The sequence below is a fragment of the Miscanthus floridulus genome, chromosome 11 (assembly GCF_019320115.1).
Source record: "Miscanthus floridulus cultivar M001 chromosome 11, ASM1932011v1, whole genome shotgun sequence".
Lineage (NCBI taxonomy): Eukaryota > Viridiplantae > Streptophyta > Magnoliopsida > Poales > Poaceae > Miscanthus > Miscanthus floridulus.
Genome location: NC_089590.1, coordinates 97408538 through 97435080, shown reverse-complemented (window position 1 = coordinate 97435080; position 26543 = coordinate 97408538). Strand labels below are relative to the sequence as shown.

Below are 26543 nucleotides of genomic sequence, written 5' to 3'. Positions count from 1 at the left end.
GGAGTAAAGCTCGGTTCTCTACCAGTGAAGGCTGCCTCTGGTGCCTGCCTTAGCACTTCAGCAGTCAGCTCCGTCGTCGTTGGACTTGGATTTCTTGGCGCGGGACGCCAGGAGAATTAATGCGCCCTCGCTGAGTGCACGTCCACGAACCACGCACCATCCCCGTTGCCTCCGCGTCGATCGATCTAGCTCTTGCAAAACAAAACTTGCATTGTACTATTGTTCGCTTAAAAGTTGCAAGGTTTTTTTTATCCTCTCTTTTCTTTTATCTTTATTTCTCTTTTCGTTTCCGTCTGTTCTTTTCTTTTCAAGGCGTCATTTTTTTTTCTTGCTGTCTGAATTCAGGCAATCTGTCCTTATTCTCCTTTTTGGCGAAAAGCTGAGTGAAATGACACCTAGTTCATTCGTTACACAGTTGGTGGCCTGCCGCGCGCGCCGTCGAATCGTGATGGCAATGGCGCTGGCGCCGATCGAGCCGCTGCTGCTGGAGTGCTCGTGGCGTGGGCATGCAATAATGGAGGCGTACGTACTCGGCGGCACGTTGTGACACTAGCTTTTCGTTGGCCTACAGGTAGCCTGAGGCAGTGAGGCTCGAGCTGAGCCCATGATCGGATGATCCCTAGCCATATATATAGATCTCTCTATACTACCTAGTATCTCGATTCTCGATTCTCGATTCCCCTATATATTAAGATTAATAAAGAGGCCGTCCATTGACAGCTTTGTTAGAACTACCCTCCATGCTCTTCTACTTATGTTTTTTTTTGCTCTTTCTTGCTGTTTTTTTCCGTGGGTCTTGTGGTAATCTTTGAATTACTTGGGCTCGTCATGTACCGAAACTTCTATTTCTTGACGAAATACATGTGATACAATGGCGAAAAAAATCCTCCATGCTCTTCTAGTCTTCTTCTCCCCCAACTAATCGCTTTATTTAACTTTTCTAAACTAATGCTATACTCCTTCGTATTAAGTATAAATTGTTTGTATTTTTTAGTATATAGTTTTTTATGTGTATATCTCGACGTATTATATATTCAGATGTATAGCAAAAAAACTGTAGATGTATTATCTAGAAAAGTTAAGACGACCTGTAATCTAGAACGGATGAGTATATCCTGATCCATAGGCCTAGCTGGATGCACACCAACCACACACACGTCCATGCACTATGGTCGGACATTTGTGCGTTTCATGAGGGAACTAAGAGCGAGCGTGAGGAACGCTATCATCTCATAATGAAAAAGCTTAATTCTTTTGAGATGCTTCCTAAAGAAAGTGCTAATGAAATATACTCACGCTTGAATGTTCTTATAGAGAAAGTCAATGGGCTTGGACTCACTCAAATGCAACCATCCGATGTTGTAAGAAAAATCTTGAGTGTCCTCCCCATTGATAAATATGGACATATTGTGACCGTGCTTCATCAAGGTGATCTTTCCACCGCTACACCGACTCAAATCTTGGGAAAGATCAATGCTCATGAGATGTACATGCATATCACACCACAAGATGGCTCATCCTCTACCAAGAAGAAAGACAAAGACTTAGCATTCAAGGCTAGCCAAGAGAAGGGCAAAGCAAGAATTGAGTATAAGAGCTCAAGGGATGATGAAGTTGATGATGCAGGTCTTGCTCTCATGGTGAGAAGAACCGCCAAGATGCTAAAGAAGCTCAACAAGAATGGCGTCAAGTTTGATGGAAAGAAAAAGAAGTTCTTCACTAGCACAAGAAGGAAGCTAATCTCGAAGATGGATTGCTACAATTATGGAGAACTTGGTCATCTAGCACACCAATGCACAAAGTCCAAGAAAGACAAGTACAAGAAGAAGAACAAAGGCAAGAAAGGTGACTCAAGTGATGAAGATGAAGATGAGAAAAAGAAAAGCAAGCCATATAAGAAGAAAGATGACAAGAATGACTTCGACAAGAAGAAGAAAACTGGAAAGACATACATCATCGGTGATTAGCTCATGGACATTGATTCATCAAGTTGCTCATCCGATGATGATAGTGAGAATGAGAAGGTGGCCATAATTGTGATTGACTCCTCATCATCTTCACCAACACCACCACCATCATCCTCTACACACCTATGCCTTATGGCCAATGGTGAACGAAAGGTATTAAATGATGATGATAGTAGTGGTGATGATCATGCTAACAAAGATGATAGTGATAATGATAGTGATGATGATGAATTTGAATCACCTTCATATGATGATCTTGTTAAATTGCTAAATCAATACACTAAGATCATTAGAAAGACTAGAGCTAAGAATGAAAAGCTTGAAATTAAGAATGACTCTTTTAGCTAAATGTGACATAGCGGAAAAGGCTAGTGTTGAGCTTAGATGAGCAAATGATGCTATGTCATCCAAACTCAAGGAGCTCAAATCTTCTAAGAAAGATAACATGATAAACTTAAGAGGATACATAATGAGCTTATCACTAGCCACAATATGCTAAAAGAAGAATATACAACTCTCAAGATCAATAATGATAATCTTGTTATCGCTTAAGAATTTTTATCCAATGAGCCACATGATGCTACTAACGATATTGTTAAGATTGATATAGCTACATCATGTGATGATTTAATTGTTGAGAGCATTGAGCAAGGATCTAGTGGCAAAGGCAAGCAAGTGGTTGAAACTGACAACTATGATGAGTATGTCAAGCTCAAGCATGATAATGAAAAGCTCAAGAAAGATCTTGAAGAGCTCAAAACCACCAACACTATAGTGTTAGAAACTCTTGATCATGATGGTGATTTGATTCTTGAGAATGAGAAGCTCAAAGAAAAGGACAAGAGACTCAAGGAAGAGAAAAATGATGATGCACTCAAAGAAGAGAACAAGAAGCTCAAATTGAAAAAACATCTCAAGATTGGATTGAGCAAGTTCACTAGAGGCAAGCATCTTTAAAGTGAGTTACTAATGAACACCGTTATGAAGATGGATAGAAGTGGCATTGGGTACTTGGCAAACCAAGAGAAGAAGGCTCAAGCTCAACAACAACAACACAAGTCAAAGTCAAAGCCAAAGAGGTGTTTTGAGTGTGGACAAGAAGGTCACTTTGCCCATGAGTGTCAAACTCCACCACCACAACCATTGCTCAAGCCTGCTAGACCCTTTGCTTTTAATGCTCATTACATGCTTACAAAGGACTCTAGTGGAAAGATGAAAGTTATGTTCTTAGAACCTCTCAATAAGAATAGGCCTAAGAAAATTTGGGTAGCAAAGTCACTTGTTGAGAAAGTGAAGAGCCCTCAACAAGTTTGGGTTCCTAAACAAGCTTGATCTCTTGTGTGTAGGTGAACTACAAGACCGGTGGAAGTCATTGGGTAATTGATAGTGATTGCACACAACATATGACCGATGATCCTCATATGTTCACCTCACTAGATGAAGAAGTAGATGGACAAGAAAGAATCATATTTGGAGATAATTTAAAGGGCAAAGTTAAAGGATTGGGCAAAGTGGCAATATCAAATGATCATTCAATCTTAAATGTGCTATATGTTGCTTTATTGAGTTTTAACTTGCTATCCATTGGACAATTATGTGATCTTGGCTTTCAATGCCTATTTACCGAGAAGGAAGTGGTTATATCCAAGAAAGATGATGATCAAGTGATATTCATGGGATTTAGATACAACAATCTATATCTAGTGGACTTCATCTCTGAAGATGCTAACTTGAAGATATGCATATTCACCAAAACAACACTTGGGTGGCTATGGCATAGAAGACTTGCTCATGTTGGGATGAGCTCACTCAAGAAGCTAATGAAGAATGAATTGGTGAGAGGGTTGAAGGATGTAAAGTTTGAAAAGGACAAGCTTTGTAGTGCATGTCAAGCCGGCAAACAAGTTGCAAATATTCATCCTATAAAAGCTTTCATGTCAACAACAAGAGTGCTAGAGCTCCTTCACATGGACTTATTTGGACCAACAACATACAAGAGTTTATGATAAAATCTTTATTGTCTTGTGATTGTTGATGACTACTCTAGATACACATGGGTGTTCTTCCTTCATAACAAATCCGAAGTGGCATCATGTTTCAAGAAGTTTGCTAAGAGAGCACAATATGAGTTTGAGGTGAAGCTCAAGAAGATTAGAAGTGACAATGGAAAGGAGTTTAACAACACAAACATTGAAGCTTATTGTGATGAAGTTGGGATCAAGCATGAGGTCTCCGCAACATATACTCCTCAACAAAATGGTGTAGTTGAGAGAAAGAACCATACATTAATCACACTAGCAAGAACAATGCTTGATGAGTACAACACACCCAAAGCTCTATGGGCGGAAGCTATCAACACCGCATGTTATGCATCTAACCGCCTATTACTTCAAAAGTTTCTTGGCAAGACACCTTATGAGTTGCTCAATGGAAAAAAGCCGGACGTCTCCTTTAGGGTGTTTGGTTGCAAATGCTATATCTACAAAAAGCGACAACATCTAGTGAAGTTTTAAAGACGTTGTGATATTGGTTTTTTTTGTTGGTTACTTATCAAAGTCCAAAATATATAGAGTATTTAATCATGCCATCGGCTTGGTTGAAGAAACATATGATGTGGAATTTGATGAATCTAATGGCTCCTAAGGAACACATGAGAATCTTGATGATGTAGGTGATGAACCATTGAGAGAGGCTATGAAGAATATTCTGGTTGGAGACATCAAGCCACAAGATGATGAAGAATGATGTACAAGTGATTAATCCACCTTCTTCATCAAATATGCCACAAGATTATGATAAAGATGGGAGAGTAGAAAATGAAGATACTCATGTCTCCCATGAGCAAATGGTGACACAAGCACAAGATGTTGATGCTCCATAACCTCTCCCTCAAGTGGTTGATAGAAGAAATTCACCTCTACTACAAGCTCATCCACAAGATATCATCATAGGGAGTTCATCAAAGGGTGTAATAACTCGCTCTCAAAAGCTTACTTCATTTATTGAACATTACTCTTTTGTCTCTTACTTTGAGCCTACTAAGGTGGAAGAAGCTCTTCAATATCCGGATTGGATAAACGCCATGCATGAAGAATTGAACAACTTCACCCGCAATGAAGTTTGGACTCTTGAAGAGCGACCACAAGGTGCAAGAGTCATTGGAACAAAGTGGGTGTTCCGCAACAAGCAAGATGATCAAGGCGTTGTGGTGAGGAACAAGGCAAGACTAGTTATAAAGGGGTTCTCTCAAGTTGAAGGGTTGGATTTTAGAGAGACCTTTGCACCGGTTGCAAGACTAGAAGCCATTCGTATCCTCCTTGCATATGCATCACATCATGAAATGAAACTATATCAAATGGATGTGAAAAATGCATTTTTAAATGGCTTTATAAATGAACTAGTCTATGTTGATCAACCTCCCAGGTTTGAAGACCCTAGATATCCTAATTATGTTTATAGATTGTCCAAGATGCTATATGGGCTTAAGCAAGTCCCAAGAGCTTGGTATGAACGTCTTTGGAATTTCCTCATTGAGAAGGGCTTCACCATTAGGAAGGTCAACACCACACTATTCACCAAGAAGCTTGATAGACAGATCTTTATTTGTCAAGTATATGTTAATGATATCATCTTTGGATCATCAAATGAAGATTCTTGCAAAGGGTTTGGTGAATTGATGTCGAAGGAGTTCGAGATGTCAATGATTGGAGAGCTTACATTCTTTCTTGGTTTTTAAGTCAAGCAAATGAGAGAAGGGATTTTCATCTCTCAAGAAAAATATACCAAGGATCTTCTCAAGAGATTCAACATGGATGAATGTAAGCCAATTAAGACACCAATGCTATCTAATGGACATCTCGACCTAGATGATGAAGGTAAAATAGTTGATCAAACTCTCTACCACTCTATGATTGGTAGCTTGTTATATTTAACCGCATCTAGGTCTGACATCATGTTTAGTGTGTGTATGTGTGCTAGATTTCAAGCTAATCCTAAGGAAGCTTATTTGATTGCCGTTAAAAGAATCCTTAGGTATCTCAAGCACACACTAAGCATTGACCTTTGGTATCCTAAAGGAGCTAGATTTGAATTAGTTGGCTATTCTAATTCGAATTATGTCAGTTGTAAAGTTGATAGAAAAAGCACATCCGGAGGATGCCATTTGCTTGGTAGATCACTTGTGTCTTGGTACTCCAAGAAGCAAAATAGTGTGGCTTTGTCCACCGTCGAAGCAGAATACATTGCCGTGGGTGCTTGTTGTGCACAAATACTTTATATGAAGCAAACTTTGCTAGACTATGGTGTAGTTCTAGAAAAAGTACCTCTTTTGTGTGACAATGAGAGTGCAGTAAAGCTTACTAACAATCTGGTTCAATACTCTCGCACCAAGCACATAGATATCCGCCATCACTTTCTTAGAGATCATGTTGCTAAAAATGATATTTTACTAGAAGGTATAAGGACTGATGATCAATTGACGGATATCTTCACTAAACTGCTAGATGAGGCAATATTTTGTTGGTTGAGGAATGAGCTCAATGTGCTTGATTTTAGAAACTTCACTAGAAAATGAGCTTGTGTTGTCCCTTGCATTGCATTGTAATATACAACATGTTTACTTTGTGGTAATGCACTTAGGACTTGTCTAACATGGTTAAGATAACCATCATAAAGCGTGTGAAGAAACTTAATCTTGGATCAAACTTGACAAGCAACTAGAATTAATTTCAAGTATTGCATTGCATATGCATGAATGTTGTTTTGTCGTTTCTCTTCAATCACCCTTTTATTGCCTATTTTCTTAAAAAGAATTATAGCTTAAGGCAAAATATTTTGAAAATTTTGAGAGTTTGAGAGAGGTCACTCACATCAGTCCCAATTAGTGTTTATTTGGGTCTTATTGAAGTTGAGACTTGATTGGAAACATGCAGCACGAAGGAACTTTGAAGATCTGCTGAAAAAGAGTGACTGGACGCTGCACCGGACTCTGAAGTCCAGCATCCGGTCTATTCACAGGAGGTGAACCGTTGCTGCAAAGGAGTGACTGGATGCTAAAACTGTTCTTACCCTATGTCCGGTCTTAAGGCGTCCCTGCTTCCGGTCAAGCGAAGAAGAAGATCTAAGGCTCAACCGAACTCTGGCTGTGTCCGGTCAGTGGTGATCAGACACGTCCGGTCGTGACTCGAGAGGTTTTGGACCTCTCTAGAGTCGATCGAACTCTGGGTGGCAGCGTTCGGTCATTGCCACCGAAGCATCCGGTCATAGTAATCGTGTGGGATCTAGATTCTTCTCTGTTTCCTTTTCTATCACGGGTGGGCCACCATATAACCACCGCGTCGGTGACCTATTCTCGTATCGATTGCGCCAACTTTGCCATCACAGCAACCGAGCCGCCGCAACCGTGCCCTAGCCACCGAATCCACACCAGCGCCGCTTCTTGCCCATGTCGCCCGCTACGTCGCCTCCCATGTCGCTGTGCCACACAGCCGTGCCAGCACCACCGTTGCTTCCCACGTTGCCGTGCCTACGCTACTCCCACGTCCACACCTCTGCTCCATGCCACCGCCGTGCCCACGCTGCTCCCATGCCCTAACACCACCTGCCCACGCCACACTGTGCCACAATGCCACATTGCTCCACGCCATGCCCTAATCCATTACCCTACATCTTCTTGGCTATCGCTACACGTCGCCGGAACCCTAACCTTTGCCAACCCGGTGGTGCCCTTGTGTTTCGTTCCTTACTCTTTGGTTCGTCGGTTCATCAGGTAGCAAGCCATCGTCTCTAATTTTGTATCTATTGCTTGCTTCTTAGGGTTTCATATCTTTAGATGTATATTGAAATTATTTATATATCCAATCTATTCCATCGTGCAGTGAGTCAGTGTTGTTGAGGTCAATTTGGCAGTTGTCAGTCAACTTGGGGCCAAGCTAACGAGTATGGATTGAGGCCAAGCCTCGGAAGTGGTAGTTGGCAGTTGTTTCTTGACCGAGGCAGCAGTTCATTCCAGATGGCATGTGTCAAGAATGTTGGAGGTGGTCCCGGTGATGAGGATCCAAGGTCCCCACCTCGCTTGCCTTCTGAGGTGAAAGGCAAGGCAATGAAGAAGCTAGCGACAAAGAAGAGGAAGTGTGCAGATGCTGATACAGAGAGAGCGGTAGCAGTCATAGCCGTCGCAGAGCGTGCAGAGAGAGAAGGTGCTCGGAGTGGTGTTGTCCTTGCAGATCAGCTTTTACCAGCACAAAGGGCAGCTATTGAGCAGGTTGAGCGTCATCATGGTAGTCCAGCTAGGACTGTCATGCTTGAGGGATGCCGTGTTGCTTTGGAAGAGACTTAGCCTTAGGGGGAGCCACAACAGCAGATAGAGCAGACATAGGAGGTAGAGCAGACCAAGGAGACAGAGCCGACATCTCAGCCACAGTTATGTCGCTCTAGCCGTACCCATATCTAGGTGACACCGAGGCCAGAGATACAGCAGAGGGGTTCTCGTCTGCCTCCTAGACCACAGGGTTTGCCTCCAGTGACTCATCTAGATTTGAGGGCCGCCACGACCAAGCAGGTGCAACAACTCAGATGATGACTACCAGGATATCCCTCGGATGCCTCCTCGACAACAAGACCATGAGGCCAGTAGCTCTAGTTTTGCTCCACCTGCACCACAGACAGATCCCGCTCTACTTGCTATCCTTGAGCGGATGAGGCAGGATCAGGCTCGCCAGGCCTAGGAGGCCGCAACTACATTTGCATAGTTTCAGGCCAGACAGGACGAGTTCTAGTGATAGCAGCAGGTCATACAGCTGCAGCAACTTTTGATGCAGCAGTAGTTACTTAGATTAATGCAGCATGTAGTTACTGCTATTGGGACTCCACCACCATAGCCTTCACCCTAGATTGGCTAGCCTACCACCACTTCACAGACTCTAATTCTACAACCTAGTGGGCTTCAGAGTCAGGGATAGTCAGTGACACAGTTTCCTTTGCCTATAGAGCAGGTGTCCCAATGGTTTGCCTCGCCAGTGCCAGCCTCGCAGTTCACACCTCTTCATACGGGCTTCACACCGGCTTAGACTTCGTCGTTGCTTGTGCCAGATACCCCAGTCTCTAGGAGCCTTGGTGCGACATTTAGTGAGTTGATAGGGCAGCCTACTCCACCAGATCTACATATCCCTGGTCCTTCCATAGTTTCTCCTATCACTGGGACTATAGAGACGCTCCCTTCTTTAGTTGCATCATCAGAGCCGCCTGCTTCAGTGATACCTATAGAGTCACAGGCCACACCTGTCTCAGATCTGACCCAAACTGCTTTAGCGTCACTTCCAGCGATAGAGGGTCAGACTGCACAGAGTTTAGGATTAGATGATTATGGCACATAGTTCTAGATCGCTCATCGCACCTCAGCGCCCGACTCATCCACTATAGCCTCGCCGACCGACCCTTAGGTTTTGGTGTTTGACGCCAAAGGGGGAGAGGGATCGAGTATGATAGACTTAGGGGGAGCGATACATCTAGGGGGAGCTTATCTATTACATTTGGGTTTTTATGTGTGATACACTATTATGCATTCATGTTTACTTTTATGCATTGAACTATATTTATGTGACAGTGATATCTACGTGATGTGATATTTATGAGATATGTGACATGTGTGCTCTCTACTTTGAATTATTTATATGTCATGTCACTTGATTATGCTCATTTATTTTGCTTCTATGTTTTACTCCAATGTAAATGAGTGCTATTTCTTGTACTCATGCTTATTTCATATCTATTGAGTACATCATGTTGGCTTGGGTCATATAAGCTTGCCTAACTCTTTTGTTCTTATTGTCAAAAGCTTATATGAACCAAGCATATTGAAAACCTCATCTCTTTTACATACTCGAGGTTGTATTGTCATCAATCACAAAAAATGGAGAGATTGAAAGCATCTAGGTCACTAGTTGGGTTTTGGTGATTAATGATAATACGTGATTACTATGACTAACGTGTGTTTTGCAGAGATAATTAAGTTAGGTCATGGTAATGGCAATTGATTGGGCAATCATGGTTGTCATGCCCCTACGATGGAAATCATTTCGGTTTTCAAAGGACGGACAACAAGGTTAAGGATGGACTAGTTCTTAGTGTCGTTTGGCATTGAAGAGACACTTAGAGTAGTTTAGGACTTTGTTTTTTCTTTGGTCGTACTATTAAGGGGGGTATGGACGGGTAGCTTGATCTAAGTGAGTCTAGTGGGTTAGGTGTGGTGCACACTTATCAAATCTAGCACTAGGTAGCTCTTAAATAGCCCTAAGATCAATTGGAGCAAACTTCATTCACATATAATTGTGAGTTGAAAGTGAATTGAGGGTCAAATGTTGACCGGACGCTGGTTCCGGTGTGACCGAACGCTGGCACAGAGTTTGGTCAGTTTATTTGATCAAGGTGAAGTCATCTGGATGCGACCGGACGCTGAGTGAAATGTGATCGGACGCTGGGTGCCAGAGTCCGGTCAACTCCAGTAAGGTCCCAAAGAGGGAGAATCCTGATCGGACACGTCCGGTCAGTGCTGACCGGATGCTTGTCAGGTTCTGGCTACTGACCGGATGCCGAGCAGCAAAGTGACCGGACGCTGGGTTGCAGAGTCTGGTCTACATCAGTAAGGTTCCAGAGGGCAGTTTTAGTGACCGAACATGTCCGGACAGTGCTGACCGGACGCTGGTCAGTGTGCGATCACAACTTAACTACTCGGTGGCGGGGAGAACTGACCGGAGCGTCCGGTCACCCTACAGTGGCACATAACGGTTTGTTTTGAATGAGGGTGTATAAATACTTCCTCTATTCACTTGAGGAATCACTTTTGCTCATTTCAACAGCTGAGAAACACCCTTGAGAGTGCCAAGAAGAGCAAGGTCCTAGTGAGGTGATTGAGATTTGAGAATCCAAGAGAGAGGCCTCATTAGTGAAAGCAAGAGTAGCAAAGTGTGCATCCACCCTTCTCATTAGGCTTGTCATGGTCAAGTGAGAGTTTGTGCTTGTTAATCTTGGTGATCGCCATCACCTAGATGGCTTGGTGGCGATTGGGAGTTTGGTGATCATCCGGTAGAGCTTGTGGATGACCCAACTCAAGTTGTGAGCTATTGTGGGTGATTCACCTCAATGGAGTGTCGAAGAATCAACCCATAGAGAGCACTTGATCCTTGCGCGGAACAAGGGAGAGCTACACCCTTGTGCGGGTGCTCCAACGAGGACTAGTGGGGAGTGGCGACTCTCTGATACCTCGACAAAACATCATCGTTCCTCCTTCTCTCTTTACTTTGAGCATTTACTTTGAGCAATTCAATTCTTGTCTTTACATTCATAGAATTGCCATGCTAGAGTAGGATTAGAACTTAGGTTTCAAAACTTTTATGCGGTAGAACATTAGAAACACTTTCTAGGCACAAGGGGTGACGTGGGCTAAGTGTAGGTTTTAATTATTGAAAGAATTTTAGAATTAACCCAATTCACCCCCACCTCTTGGGCATCTTGATCCTTTGAATGGCAACCCTACAGTTTACACGGTGTCAGTGTGGTAAGGTGTCCCTCTAGTCTGGTGAAAAGAAATTCTAAAACTTGATAACGAATTACCTTTTGTACATTGATTGTGAATGCTTACAAGTGGTATATATGAATATGGTATGAAAGGCATTTGTTGTATTTTGTAGATATTGCCTCTTTCTTAAAAAGAACGACTTTATATGTTTCAAAGTTACACTATTGTCAATTTGACTAAAATTATAAAAGAAATGTGTCAATATTTTTGATATCAAATTAGCACCATTTAATTTGTCATGTAATATAGCTACATATAGTATGTCATAAATGTTGTATTTTTTTCATAAACTTAGCCAAACTTATCATAGTTTGACTTTGACTAAATCTATAAGGTTATTCTTTTTAGGATGTAGGAAGTATATATATTATAATAAGAGTAAAATGCATCGTAGGTCATTAACTTTTGGAGGGTTGTCATCTAGGTCCATCCACTCTCAAAGTGTATTTTTGAGTCCCTAAACTTTCTATCGTGTGCACTGCAGGTCCATACCAGTTCGGGAGCTTGGTATTTTTTCATTGAGCCCATCCCCTTCTATAACTCTCTTTTAAAATAGCCCCCACAGAGAGAAAGTGAGAGGATCAACGGTTGCAGTCGTTGCCTACGAGGTCCCACGTGCACTGCGCCATGCCGTAGACATTCATGAAGGGTGTCACCATGGCTGAGCTTGTAGTAGATGTTGCCCTTACGCCGTCCTCTCTGCGACCTTGCCCATAAGCGCGCCGAGCCGTGCCTTGAACTGCTCCTGTCGCATCGCGTTCTACGAGTTTACCAAGGAGACCACCATCGACGCGTCGATGGCGCTGAAGAAGCTCTCGATGAAGTGATGCAGCTGGCACGCGTTGTAGATGAGTATGGTGCTCTTCTTGCAAGGGCACACTCTGGTCATGTCTTGCATCGAGCCGTCATGGCACGCGCGGTAGTCTGACGCGTTCACGTTGGTGTGGCACTGCGCGAGGCCGTACGCCTGGTCGAGTGCGGTGCTGATAGTATTCATGGCGAACCCTGTGGACATGGCGGCGGTGGCGGGGAGCGATGCGAGGATGTTGAGATCGGCCAAGAACGCTCTGCCACACATTCGTGTTATTCGGACAGACTATGTAGAATGGCTTGTTGGTGTTGGCTATTGTTGCAAGGACGTTGAGATTGGCCTTGGGCGGCTCTACGTGGCCGCCTGCTTGCTCGGCTAGCGATGGCCTGGCTGACGATGTGGCTGGCCTCGTGCGGTCACCCGCTCGCTCAGCGACGGTGTGGCCGCGTGGCTACCAGGCGCGGCCACCTATCCAAGTTTAAGCCCGCCTTGCATGGGCGCGTCATGGATGGTCCGCTCGCCCAGCAAGGACAGGGCTATAGGCAGGGCCACCTGATCAGGTTCTCTCTGTTGGGGCTTTTTTGAAAGAGAGTTATAGAAGGGAAGGGGCTCAATAAAAAAAATATCAAGCTCTCGAACCGGTATGAGCTTGCGGTGCACAACATAAAAAGTTTAGGGACAAAAAAATGCACCCTAAGAGTTGGACCCAAATGACACCCCTCTAAAAGGTAATGGACCTATGGTACATTTTACTCTTATAATAAAATAGTAGTTAAAGTCTGAAATTGCTTTAGAAAATTCTTTAAACATTATTTACCTATGGAGGTGTAACCTAGGTAAGACTTTGTAAGAGAGCAAGACATTCAACGCTAGGCGTCTCTACTATAAGGGACCAATCAAAACTATACTAAGTCTCCAAAAAAAAGTCCCCCGCTGAGAGACTACAACCATTGTGCACCAACGAAATTGTACCCAGGATTACCGTATCATTAAAATCTATGGCTCCTAATCCTTTCTCACAGGCTTCAACTTGATCCGATGGCCAACGTTATTTGAATCTTCCCCACCCAGGCTTCAACGCACGCCTCACACATCCCGCAGTCTACGGTAAAATAGAAACCAATAGAAGTCAATCAAGGCAAATATGGAAGTCAGTCAACGCAAATAGGAAGGAGGGATCCGTGACTCCGATCAAGACAATTTTCAGCACATCTCACAGTCTACGGTAAAATGGAAACCAATGGAAGTCAATCAAGGCAAATATGGAAGTCGGTCAAGGCAAATAGGAAGGAGGGATCCGTGACTCCGATCAAGGCAATTTCTAGAATTGTCATTATAATGGAAAACCCAACGCCGAGCCCGGCCCCATCTGACGCGCCTCTTCCAAAACTCTCTATGTCATTCTGGTATTGCGTTAATAAGGAATGGCGACAGACCTACCAATATACCCACTCGCATGTTTCCGTCAAGAACACGTGGGACTTGGTTTGGTGACCCCACGCGTCAGTAGGAGCAGTTGAGCGTCTGCAGCGTGGCTAAACCTAGAAAGGTCTACCCCTTTCTTCTCATAAAATACCAACGGCGGACAAGGAAGCAAAACGGGTCACTTATAGTCCGGGCCCACAGAGAGGAGATCGATGAAGAGGTTTAGCACATTTGGTTTTGCCTATTTTTTTTAACAAAAATAGAAGAAATATCTGGTTTCATCCTCCAAAGAGAGGAGTTAGACCACTGTGTTACAAAAGTAACACACTACACGCCCCGACCGAGTTTACAAAATAAACGAACCGACTTGACACGTGATTATGAAAATAAAAGGCCATTATGAAATAGAATGCACAAGTTAGAGACAATTAGTTTTGTTCTAATTTTTAGATATATAGTTTTTGCTATGCACTTAAATATACATTATGTCTATATACATAGTAAAAAGTACTTCCTCCATTTCAAATTATATGGCGCTTTGATTTTTTGGTACATCTCATTTGTTATGCATTTAGATATAATAATATGTCTAGATACATAGCAAAATAGATGAACAAAAAATGTCAAAGCGATTTATAATTTGGAATGGAGGGAGTATGTATCTAGAAAAGCGGGAATGACTTACAATTTAAAATAGATGGAGTACTTAAAACTTACTTGATAAATTAGTTGATTATGCCAAGAAGAAATGTTTTTTTTCTTTTGTCCAATAATTTTCATTAGTTAGCTTTCTAATACCCAAAAATCATCTGAAGAAAGAAAAACAGAATGGGAGAGAGGGAGAAACCGAGGAACAACCAGATAAATATCCATCGCGGTTGCGCACATATATTTACGACTATATCTACTATTTAATTTTAAAAAAGATCAAATACAATTTTTTCTTTCATTTATCAAAAGTGAATTATAGAGTTACTTTAAGAAGCTATATCTACTTTAAGAAGCTTGGTACGACATCTTTGATTATTTGGGATGAAGTTTACATGAAGTGGCCATGAAGATCTCTAAGACATGTTTAAGGACTTAGAAAGATTGTAAATTATATGGTTAATGCGAGAAATAACTTTATTATGCCTTGTTACGTGTAAGTGTTTCTCAGATTGTATATACATGGTCATATACAATTGTGTGAAAGTTGAACTCTGGAAACAAAAATCGTTGTTTGATTATTTCCAAGTACATCCCTGAAATAAAACTGTAGCGTTAGTACGGACACTATACTAGTGTGGGTTAGGTTGCTCCCAACCTAGGAGTGGTACAAGATGGTCTGAGATGGAGATGGATCCGTTCAGCCTCTGCGAGGTAGGCCGGGCGGTAGACCAAGGCGTTGATCCAACCCAAGCCTATGACCACCATTTCTCAACCAGGGTGTCTGTCCGTCACTCTGCGTCAGGATATGGCTCCTAGGAGCAGGCTTCAACAAAAAAAACCAAATTTGTATCCCCTTTGCTTATTTGATCGTCCCTCTCGAGCCCACCCTATCTTCTTCGTGCTTATCTGTCTAGCTCCAAAGTAGTATGGCTACTCATCTGTTCGCTCCCTTCTCCAATGCGCGCTCATCGGGCTACCGTGCTGTTTCCTTTCCCCATCGCCGGCCACGCCCTCGCTCCCTACGCCGCTCACCTGCATGGCAGCCACCTGCGTCGCTCAGCATGGTTGCTCATCCGTCCACCCCCTTCCAGCTCGCGCTCATCGGGCTATCGCGCCGTGCCCTTCCCCCCATCACCGATCGCTCCGCTCACCTGCGTGGCAGTCACTTGCGTCGCTTGCTCCCTTGCCATTCGTCAGTCGTCCATCGCAGTTGGGTGTGCCACTGACCCCACCATGGCCGTTGGGGCACACGTGTTGTGGCGCCTCTTGTCTTCCCCGGTCGAGCCAAGGGCACCCACAAGCGTGATTGGTGTTGGAGGTGCTCGCACGCCGTGGCTCGCCACCAGCTCCCACCTCGATGGCCAAATTGACTGGCCCGACCTACCCTCCCCTATGTTGCATATGTATGTTTCAAGTGTTTCAGACGTTTTAAATGTATATTGCAATTATTTCATTTTGATGTTGCAAAAGTAGATCAGGAGATGTTGCAAAGGTTTTAGAGGCACGATGCAAGTGTTTGTTCAAAATGTTTCATTTGTTTATAGACGTATATTATCTTCTTTTTATCTGGATGTTGCACATATTTCACACATATATTGCAACAATATGTTCCAAATGTTTTAGCTATTCCAGTCTTATGTTGCAGCAAGTGGTTTCACGTTGCAAGTTGGAAATTTGGATGTTTCATGTGTTTCACACACATGTTGCAAGTCCATGTTTTAAATATTTCGTCACTTTCAAACGTATATTTCATTCAAATGTTTCCATGTTGCAAGAGTTTTATGTTGTACTGCTGGGGGCGAGCGGACTGGGTGCATGACGCGCCAAGGCCGACGGACTGGGCGCTGGGGGCTGACGGACGGTGCTGCTGCGGTCAGGGTGCGCTGGGGGTGTGCCGTCCTGAGCTGCTTATCCTAGCTACTGAGTGCTGCCCGGATGGAGAGAGAGGAGGGGGTCAGAGACGACCGACGAGCGAAGTGCACGCGTGGAGCGGGACGAGGACGGACAGGGTCAGGATGAAGGTGGACGGAGATGGGCTGCACGAATGTACATCCGGACGGACGGTCTGTGCACTAGCCACGCCCTTTCTCAATGGTTTGTTAGGCCAAAAGACTGGGGCCTCGTTCGACTTGATGAATTTTAGCTAAAACTGACTGAAAAACAATGTTCTGGCTGAATTGTTGTGAGAGAAAAATACTAGTCTAGCTAAAAAAAACTGAACAAGCCGGTTTCTGGGTAAGCCGAATGGGACCTAGTTTGGTCAGTCACTCACTCACTGTCACTAGTGACTGGTCATTGGTCAGTGATAAGAGGGATCAGGGTCAGTGGGTCACATACGCATGTTGCTTGTCATAATTTCGGACCTACGTTTACCTAGCTACTCTGATCCGTAGCTAGCAACGTCGGCTCGAGCCTTGTCGCTTCATCGATCTGGCTTCTTGGGCGCGTGCAATATGGTCATGTTCGGTTCGCTGAAAAACTACGGTTGAAAGTATTGTTCGCTGGTTTATTATGAAAAAAAATATTGTTCATTCATTGTAATAGTACGACTCATAAGAAAAGCGCACAGAGTCTATGTCTCTTGCATGCGATGTGCACATGTTTAACGTGTCTTGGTGGTCACCTGTTGAAACGTAAAGATTTTGATGATTAGAAGAGAAGTGCTGTGAGGTAAAATTGTTAAACTCATGTTGAACGTGTCATGAGTTTGACCGACGAGCGCGGCCGGTCAAGGACCAAAGCCAGCACAGCACACCACAGCTGCCATGTGGTTGTTCCGGTCAGCAAGAACTGACAGCATGTTCGGCTAGGTTTATACTATCGTATATGATCGTGGATTATAAGCTAGGACAATATTTTTCTCTAACATTAAACCAGCCAGCAGTAAATAATCCACGATCGTTTACAATGAAACGAACAAGCTGTGAGTCAGGGCGCCAGTAGGGATGGAATGAAGGCACGCTCCCTCAGCGCCGACGGTCTAATCAGGCTGTAGCCGGCGTCGCCGCTGTCATCGGCTGTCAGACATGCATACGCATACGCTGCCTGGCTAGGTGCCGCCTAGGTAGCAGCAAGTCACGCGGTAGCGCTCTCCTCACCGGCCTAGACACGGGCCTCAATCGCCCTTGCCGGACCACACTGGGACACGCCCTTGCAGGCTTGCAGCAGGGGGGACACACAACAGAGATCGAGCGCGCCAGCGAGCGTGAAATTCATCATATACTAGATGGCGACGACGACGACGACCGGTGCCGGTGCCACCAACCACGTTTCTGATCCCTCGACACCGTGAACTAGAAAAAACGCTTGGGGCTCTGTCCTGCGTTGCATGCAATTAGCGCGGTGCCCTACGACTTGTTGCCCATAGTCGGCTGTGTGCGAGCATGCACTCGAACAACTCTATCGCGACGTGGCATGACGAACATCATAGCCCGAACGGTACGCCTAGCGCTTGGCGTCAGGCACCAGGACGTGTCCCGACGCTCCGGCACCCGCATACATAAACAACATCATCATGTATGCGCGCGTCTCCATCCGCGGCCTACCTCCTCCACACCCCATCCCGCCACCGCGCTCCCTCTGCAAGCCTCCCGTCGTGCCCCCTCTACAGCGCCGTGGAGCGCCACGCCCGTTTCGCACTGCACGCGAGGCCCACGCCACCCAAGCGACAAGAGAGGAAGGGCGGACGAGTCCAATTCGGAACGATGCAGCAGATGGTGGAAGGAGAGATGCAACACCTGATCTACTTTTGAAGCATCAGAAATACAATGGTTGCAACATACATCTGAAGGCGGTTGAAACACTTGAAACATGCTTATAAAACACTTGATAAAAACACCTGAAACATACTTGAAAACGATTGCAACCATACGCAACATTCGAAAAATACATGCAACATCCAGATAAACACAAATACAACATGCATCTGGAAAACACAAGATGAACACATGCTTCTGAAACATTTAAAACACTCAAAACATACTCCTACAACATGCTTCTGAAACACTTATAACATATGCAACATCCCCCGATCTACCTTTACAACATCTATAAGATTCAATTGCAACATACCTCTGGGACGTCTGGAACAACTGAAACATACAATTGCAACATAGGGGGAGAGAGAGACTGGAGTGGGGAGCGCCATGGCCGACGGGGTGAGAGAGGGCGCAGCTAGGGACGGCGAGGGCGTCATGCTCGGGTGGGGGAGAGCCACCGACTCCCTACAACACGGCCACGCCATCTCCAAAAGATCTCGCTCGTGCTCCATGGATCCCGCCGGTGTGGGGGAGAGGGCCGCCGGATCTGCGAGCGTTGGGGGCTCTTAGTGGGGGAGGACGCCATGGTGGGGGAACGAGCTGCAGGGGTGGGTGAGAGCGCTGCAGCCGGCCATGGAGGGAGCGGGCGGCGCACGCGATGGAGAGTAGCCGGCCGCTGCTGGCCACGGAAGGAGCGAGCGGTGCACGCGATGAAGAGGAGCGGGCGCACGTGATGGAGAGGAGCGGGGGCGGCTGGGAGGAAGAGAAATGCATTCGTTCATTTTTCTTTAGACGAGCCATGAGGGCTCCATAGGCTCAGGGAGGCGCGTCTGGACGGACGGGCGTCCTCACCATATTATTATTGTAGCCTAAATGTGAAATTTTCAGGACCCATGGCCCATAGTACTTGGTATTAATTTAATTAATTAATTAAAGAATCCACGTCAGCCACATCAGCTTGTTTATATGTAGGGCTCTTATTTGGATTCTTTAATGTCTGATGATTCCTTGTGAATGTACACCACAAAAAAATTAGGGCTCATTTAAATCCAGGTCGTAAAGTTTTGTAATATCATATCGGGTGTCACATGAAGGTGTTACATGGGATGTTCGGATACTAATAAAAAAACAAATTACAGAATCCGTCAATAATCCGCGAGACGAATTTATTAAGTCTAATTCATCCGTCATTAGCACATGCGTTACTGTAGCACCACGTTGTCAAATCATGGACTAATTAGACTTAAAAAATTCATCTCGTAAATTAGTCGCAAACTGTACAATTAATTATTTTTTAGCCTATATTTAATACTCTATGTATGTGTCAAACATTCGATGGGACAGAGAGCTTTCCGAGAGGAACTAAAGAAGGCCTTAATTCACTCTATGCTGAATGCTGATGACTAATGTACTATGTTGTGTTCCTGACAGAATTACAGAGGACGAATTCACAGCTACCAGCACGCAGCAGCTCAGAGTACTATCACACGCTTTTCAGTCCAGTCAAGGTCCCGTGGAATGCAAGGAACGAGCGAGCACAGGTACAAGCAAGCACTCAAGCACGGCTCCACAACGGAACAGGCGCGGCTGCCTGCAGCCCTGCACCGCCGATCACCGCGATCACGACCGCAGCCGCAAAAGTAATCGCAGGATCACATGCGGGTCATGCCGATGCCGCCGACGATGGGCGGGGGCACGTCGGCGGCGTCGCGCGCCCTGGCGTAGAAGAGGTAGTGCAGCTCGGTGAAGAGCGCGGTGAGGAAGGTGAAGGCGGCGCCGGCGGCGAAGACGCCCTTCCGCAGCATGGCGCACCGGGGCGGGTCCTTGCTGAACAGCGAGGTGTACTTGGTGTGGTAGGCGTTCCGGACCGACCCCGCCAGCAGGCACAGCTCCGCGATCACGAACGTCACCCTGCACTCGATCACAAACAGAGACAGAGGAGCACATTCAGAAGGTCAATCGTTCGAGCCTGTCTGTCAACTACAACACTTCAACTAGTCTGTTCTGCTTCTGCTACTGGTACAGAACTGTGTGTGTTCTTCCGTGGTTCAATCAGTTTCTGGGGTGGGATGTCAGGGCTAACAATTAGTTTAGCCCTCATGCTAAAGGGTGCTAATTTTCACCCTCCTGCTGAAAAGCAATTTATTTGCAGTCTCCCCGCGCTTGTGTTCAGTGGCTAAGTCTGAATAGCTAAGCCTAATCTTGCTCTTGTCATTCTGGTCCATCTTTTGCTAAGATTTGAGCACAGGACAGCCGTGGTTGGATTGACAGGTGATCTTGATGAACTGACTTGCAGGAGTACACAACACAGCACAACCTAGAGGGCCAGGTAGTCCGTATCAATCTACTCTACACCAGACTGCAAGCTGGAAGCTCACACAGGTGATTAGGTGAACTGCCAGAGTGACGAGCTGAGATCAGCTAGCTGGCCGAGTGCAAGGTGTACCGTGTACGACCGCAAGAACCCAGATTCCAGAGGGGGCTAATTGCACAGCGATCGTGATCGATGTATTATTTCGGGTGCTGGTGATCTGATTAAACCAAAGCGCATGCAGCGGTAAAGAAATTGGATTAGTTAGCTGATGAGGAGGGATGTTACCAGCAGACGATGAAGCAGATGCCGGACCATGCCCGGCGGCGGCCCGGCGAGAGCGCGCGGCCGCAGCAGAAGCAGCGGGTGGCGACCATGGCCACGGCCTGCGCGGCCAGCAGCAGCAGCAGCGCGCTGACGCCGTACGCCGTGGACGCGTCGGAGCTGTACACGCAGTAGGCCCGCCCGGCCGAGTCCACGTTCACGTAGGCCTGCGCGTTCGTGCGTGCACGATCCATCGGGTCGCGAATCGAATGAATCGAAAGAAACAAGGCAGCAGGTTATATATCAAGCGAGCGAATAGAGCTGAGCTGCTCACGTACGTAGCTCCGGCGGCGCTCGGCGCCGATGGCGAGCACGAAGGCGAGGACGTCCAGGACGAGCACGATGGCGATGACGATGATGGACGCCATGATCTCGCCGGACCGGCCGATCGAGCTAGCTAGCTAGCTTCAGGAGGATTTAGCTATTTCTCGCCGCCGGAGACTGGCCGGGTTCACTCAGTTTCCTTTTCCACCGTCGTCGGCAGAGGCAAAAGTACTAAAGAGAGGATGGGATGGGATTAGGCCGAACAACGGGCGATGGATGGAAACTGGGAAGCAGCGGGTTAGCTTAGCGAGGTGGTGGATGGTGGTGCGGCGAAGGCGATGCGGCTCTGACGTTGACGCGCTAGCTAGCCAGCTGCCCAGCTTGCTTAGTGCTGCCTGCCGTGCTGGGTGTCCGCTCGCGACTCAGCTGCCCAGCTTGACGTTGACGCCGCGGTCCCGCCGTGATTAGCCCCCGGCCCGCCCAGATTCTCCTCTGGTTTCTCGCATGATCGATCTGATCGATCGGGCATTCGGGCTGGAGGCTGGGCGTTGGAACGTGCCGACGCGGCGAGGTCGCCGGTGCCACCGGGGGTGGGGATCACACGTTGTTGCCGCATGGTACTGTGCTATTCCTCCGGTCTCGGAAAAAAAATATAACTCTAGAATAGCGCTAAGCCAAAAAATGTAAATAAATTTATAAAAAAGATACTAATATTTATTCAATTTAACTAGATTAACAGTATCAGATTCGTCAATAAAATAAATATGTGCTCTTAGTTTACCTTACCAGTTTCGAATCATGCATCCTAATATTGCTTTTTGATAAATCAAGTCCAATTTATGACAGGTTATTAATTTTGGCTGCATCTACAGTTACATTCTTTTGGAACGGAACGGAGGTAACAGCAGTAATCTTCCTTCTAGGCGAAGAATTTGTTTGCCAAAGTTGAGTTGTGTGGCAGGCGCCTGCTTTCCGCTCCGTTGTCACGCGTGGCGTGGCCAAGTGCTCGCACCTTTTCTTTTCTTTTTGCCTCGGCCTGCTAGTGTGCGCTTTGCGACTTCGCGCGTCGCGCGACGGCCTCCGTCAGGTCAGGTCACCGGGGAAACGTACGTGTCCATCAAAGATGAGGGCATGGATCGATGGTGACGACGAGCTTGCGTTTGCTTGCAACGCGTGCAAAACGCACTTGATTGACGGCAGGGTGGGGGAAATGGACGAAAGGGACAGAAGAGCGTCCGGACAGCTGACCGCAGCCACACCGCGCGTAGCCGGATGCCGGATGCTCGCTCCTGTGGCCTTATTGCTTTTGCTGAAAAGTCAGATCGAAAAATATTGTTCGTATCTTTTTTATCTCTCTAGGTTGACTGACACTTCTGCACTTGGGTCATCGCCAGTCCGAGTCTCGATCGCGCGCTTATTGGATTGTTTCGTTGCTAACCAGTTGGATTTTCCTCGCGAAAAAGTAACGTATTGGATTTTTTAATGTTTCTTTGAAATATCCATGTTATTTTGTTTCGATAGCGTATTGGATTGTTCGGGCACATTTTTAGATGTTCCCTAATGTTTTTGGGTGTTTCAGTGATAAAAGTATTTTTTTTCTAAGAAGCACAATGCATATAGTATTCTATGTTATAAATTGTCGGTTGTTTATATAAAAAAAGTAGTAGAGAGTCATAAATTTAAGCAGCACATGCTTCATCCCTCCGTTCATGAATATAACAATTTTTATGTTTTCTAAGAACAAATTAGCAAGATCGACAGCGCAAATAGCACGGCTAGACCGGTTATTGTTATTAAAAAAAGTTAGGATGCATTTTTCTTTTTTCCTTTCGCTCGGCAAAGAATTTAGATATCAAGCTCTTTTTTTATTTTTGAAAACTCTACAACGTGAACATAATTTTATTATCATTGAATTTATATAATGAACTAGATAAAGCAAGTTTTATAACACTTGTTAGCCGCCACAAAGAGATAGGTGAACCATGCCTGACATGTGTTCGCTGCAAGCGAGGTTGCCCTAGGGCGTGTTTAGTTCCCCTCCAAAACGTCAAATTTTTCAAGATTTTCCGTCACATCGAATTTTCGGAAGCATGCATGAAGCATTAAATATAAATAAAAAATAAAACTAATTACACAGTTTAGACGAAATTCACGAGACGAATCTTTTAAGCCTAATTAGACTGTGATTGGACACTAATTGCCAAATAACAACGAAAATGCTACAGTGTCGTTTTGCCAAAAATTTCAGCAACTAAACTGGGCCCTAATGTATCTCTGCATCTTGCATCCTGCCCTCCATTTGTTAATTAAGTTATTTGCATGTACCCTTTATTTAGATATTTTGATGTCTAATCCAAACATAAAACTGGATATCATTTTTCATTTTAAATTTAGTTAATTTTTAGTTGTGTTTGTCATAAATTATTTAGGTAACTGGTTTACATTATTATTGAGTTTTTTTATTGTACCTCCACATATATAGCAAAAAAATACTCAAAGAATTAAATATAAAAAATAACCACAAAGATTACATATAATTAAAAAAAGGAGAAGAACGAAAAAAAAGAAAAAGAAAACGAGCTGATTATTTCCCTGGAGTTGGGCTGTTCATATCCGTAGGCCCGTTACTTGGCCTATACGGGCTGGCCCATTAGCTTCCTCATCGTTTACTCTCGAGACTTTTCCCTACACGCCATTATAAAAGTTTCTAATTCCTTCTCTGCCACAGAAATTTTGGTTGTCCCTCCTCAGTCCCTCGCGCAAAGTTTTCTGGTCCCGTGTGCCACTTCCGTCAGGTTACAGAGTGACGGCCGGTAATGGAGGGATAGGAAGACCTTTTTGCCCCTGTGTCTAGACGTCAGGAGTAGAATTTTTTCACTTGCCCTTAACGCCACAAATTTGACAAACCAGTTAACACAGATTCAGAAAGAGATCTTATTCAGAAACCAGAACAACAAATTTGACAAACCAGTTACGAAAATTTCACAAACCATAACAACATTTCACAAACCAGTCATGACATAGACCAGACCATTGTTTTGGTCATGCACAGACCACTGTTTTGGTCTTACAAAATGCAGGTTATGGTCAATAGATAGACCACATGAGTTACAAAATATCTGGAGTTTTGAGTCATCCCACAGACAACTAAATGTCAAGCTTCCTTTTGTTTCTGGTACCCATAGCAGGACTATCTGGAGTTGTAGATACCTTGGCTCTTGTATTCATAGCAGGACTGTCAAGTTTCATTTTCTTATTCACTGCTGTCTTGGGTCTCCCTTTGTTCTCAGTTGTGTTGATATCGTCAGCAGTGTTGACATGCTCAGGTTCTGGCTCCAGCCTAGCAGGGAACACAATGCTCAAAGGCACAGGCTGCAGGCTTCCAGTTTCTGGCTGGTTGGAGCCTGTTCCAGATCTTCTAAAGCAAAAAAAAGTATAGGGTTAGTTGACTTATAAACCTGTAGTACAAGGAAAATGTCAAGAACATGAGCCTCTGTATTGGTTTTCTTCAGTGACATGGAAAGCTTAATGTAGTGTCTAACCCTATGGCATCATAAATTAGTTAGTGCCTTAGTTTGCTTAGGAGTAAAAGTAGTACCTGATCAAGGCTGCCATCAGCCACCTGCTGCGGCTGCGAGTCGTCACCGGAGCCCGTCCTCCCGCCGGCGTGCTTCGTCTGAACTACCTGCAGCAGCAGCTGCTGCTGCGCCCTCCGGGTCTTCTCCTCCTCCTTGGCCTGCAGCGCCTTGGTGACCTCGACGACGGTGATGAGGCGGTACGCCTGGCCGAGCACCAGCGTGTCGCGGGGCTTGAGCAGCTTCACCCGCGTGACGCGCGCGGCGCCTTGAGCAGCACACTGTGCTTACTTGTGCCCTGCTTGGGCTTTTGTTCCCATTTATGATGTGCAACTGTACAAGAGTAACAAGATACATGTCCTACCCAATCTATCGTACAATGTATACATGTGAACTGTATTTCCATGAAACAAGGCATTGCTTCTTGTTATCTCAGCTTTTCGATTAATAAATTACATAGCTGTAGCTATTACAGAAAATAATATAATAAGAGTTATCACATGGGAATGGGAAGTAGGTTCATATGTTTAATAAGACAGGATCTCGGACAGAGTTTAGTAGAGCTAATATTCAGAATTAACTAAACTATTGAGCAGGAATTTTCATTTCTTTGTTTTGGGAAAGTGGAAAAAAGAAACTAACAGTTAATTCAGAAGCAGCTATCAAGCGCAGCTAACTTTGTGATGTGACTATTAGCCTAGGAAAACTAGCCAGATCAACATATTTAAACCATACAAGACAAATAGCTGCTAATCAGTAAAAAATCCTCCTCAAAGAATCCCACAATTTCATTAAGAAATGATCCATGGGCAAACAGTATTTCAAAATTTCTTAGAAAAATTATTACTGGTCATAACAACAGCTGCTACATTTAGCTAGAATAAATGACAGGTCACAGGTTGCTCCATCTGACAAATACATTGTGAACTGATATACAGAAGCAAACGTCTACAGAAACATAGTACGCCGCAATGCTGAGAATGACCCAGCTCAATATGGACAAATCATCTTGAGCTATCCAAAAGAACTTTGATATTAAAGTTGAAGGTCATAAGTCTTCAGTCCAAAAATTAGCTCAGTGAGTACGAATTACAAATAAAGAGTTTGCTATGTTAAGGACCACTTAGCTCAGTATTAGCCAGTAGTACCAATGTTACTGCTAAGATAGTTAGCAGTATATAATGTTTCGACCTAGCAATAAACAAAAACAGTGGTGGAACACTGAATCCTTAAGCGCCATGGTTCCTGGGGTCACATGGGGCTCACAAAACAGTTTTTTTTTTTTTTTTTGCAATGCTATATGACCCCTATGACAGCAGGCTGTTAGTAAGCAATCATTCTTCCTAAATCACAACCTTGACCTCAAAAAGAAGGTGAAAAATGGAGCTCAAAACAAAAAATTTGTCATCAGCCTCATGATCCAGGCAGGCATCATACAACCAACATATGTCTAAAGGACCATTGTTGCTGACGTTTACCAAGCCTAAAGTTATGTCCATGCAGATGCAGCTAAACCTCCATTGCTTCACAGTGTACACTCTTACAGAACCCCCTCCCCCTTCTGAGTGGCGCAAACCACAACTTTATGTACAGAAACTAAACCTCGACAATAACTAGAATTGCACGAGCGTCGAATTCTTGTTTCTCTTGATGACCAGTGAACGCAGCTAACAAATAGCTGCTTCTAAGCACCTCGTGTCGTGTATTAGACTACTTGGCAGTAACGTTGCCACCTTATTTGCGGGTATTCTATTCAATTAACAGACGAACATGAGCTGCGAGCGATGATCTATCACAGGAGGTAGTCATCACAATATGAACCGTTTGCTGGAACGTAGATCTTATTCCTGACCCAAGTCCCAAAGGCCCGGAATTTCATGAGA

The 26543-nt window shown here is 44.8% G+C and overlaps 2 protein-coding genes across 2 annotated transcripts; both read right to left on the bottom strand.

The window, feature by feature from the left end:
- Positions 1 to 12301: 12301 nt before the first annotated feature.
- On the bottom strand, positions 12302 to 12619 carry LOC136492515 (cysteine-rich receptor-like protein kinase 6). Its single transcript, XM_066488505.1, has one exon. The coding sequence runs from the start codon at positions 12617 to 12619 to the stop codon at positions 12302 to 12304; it is 318 nt and encodes a 105-aa protein (XP_066344602.1).
- Positions 12620 to 19228: 6609 nt separating this feature from the next.
- On the bottom strand, positions 19229 to 21380 carry LOC136494120 (uncharacterized). The gene is made up of 3 exons (XM_066490270.1): positions 21100 to 21380; positions 20786 to 20988; positions 19229 to 20097 (listed from the first exon to the last, which is right to left on the bottom strand). The coding sequence occupies exons 1-3, from the start codon at positions 21187 to 21189 to the stop codon at positions 19839 to 19841; spliced, it is 552 nt and encodes a 183-aa protein (XP_066346367.1). The 5' UTR covers positions 21190 to 21380; the 3' UTR covers positions 19229 to 19838.
- Between the last annotated feature and the right edge of the window lie 5163 nt (positions 21381 to 26543).

What these genes read in the sequence shown, in the direction of transcription:
- LOC136492515 (XM_066488505.1), bottom strand. Translation starts at nt 12,619, where the DNA reads ATGTGTGGCAGAGCGTTCTTGGCCGATCTCAACATCCTCGCATCGCTC.
- LOC136494120 (XM_066490270.1), bottom strand. Translation starts at nt 21,189, where the DNA reads ATGGCGTCCATCATCGTCATCGCCATCGTGCTCGTCCTGGACGTCCTC. An exon ending in CCGAGCGCCGCCGGAGCTAC is followed by an intron (nt 20,989 to 21,099) that starts GTACGTGAGCAG and finishes ACGAACGCGCAG; the next exon opens with GCCTACGTGAACGTGGACTC. An exon ending in ATCTGCTTCATCGTCTGCTG is followed by an intron (nt 20,098 to 20,785) that starts GTAACATCCCTC and finishes GATCGAGTGCAG; the next exon opens with GGTGACGTTCGTGATCGCGG.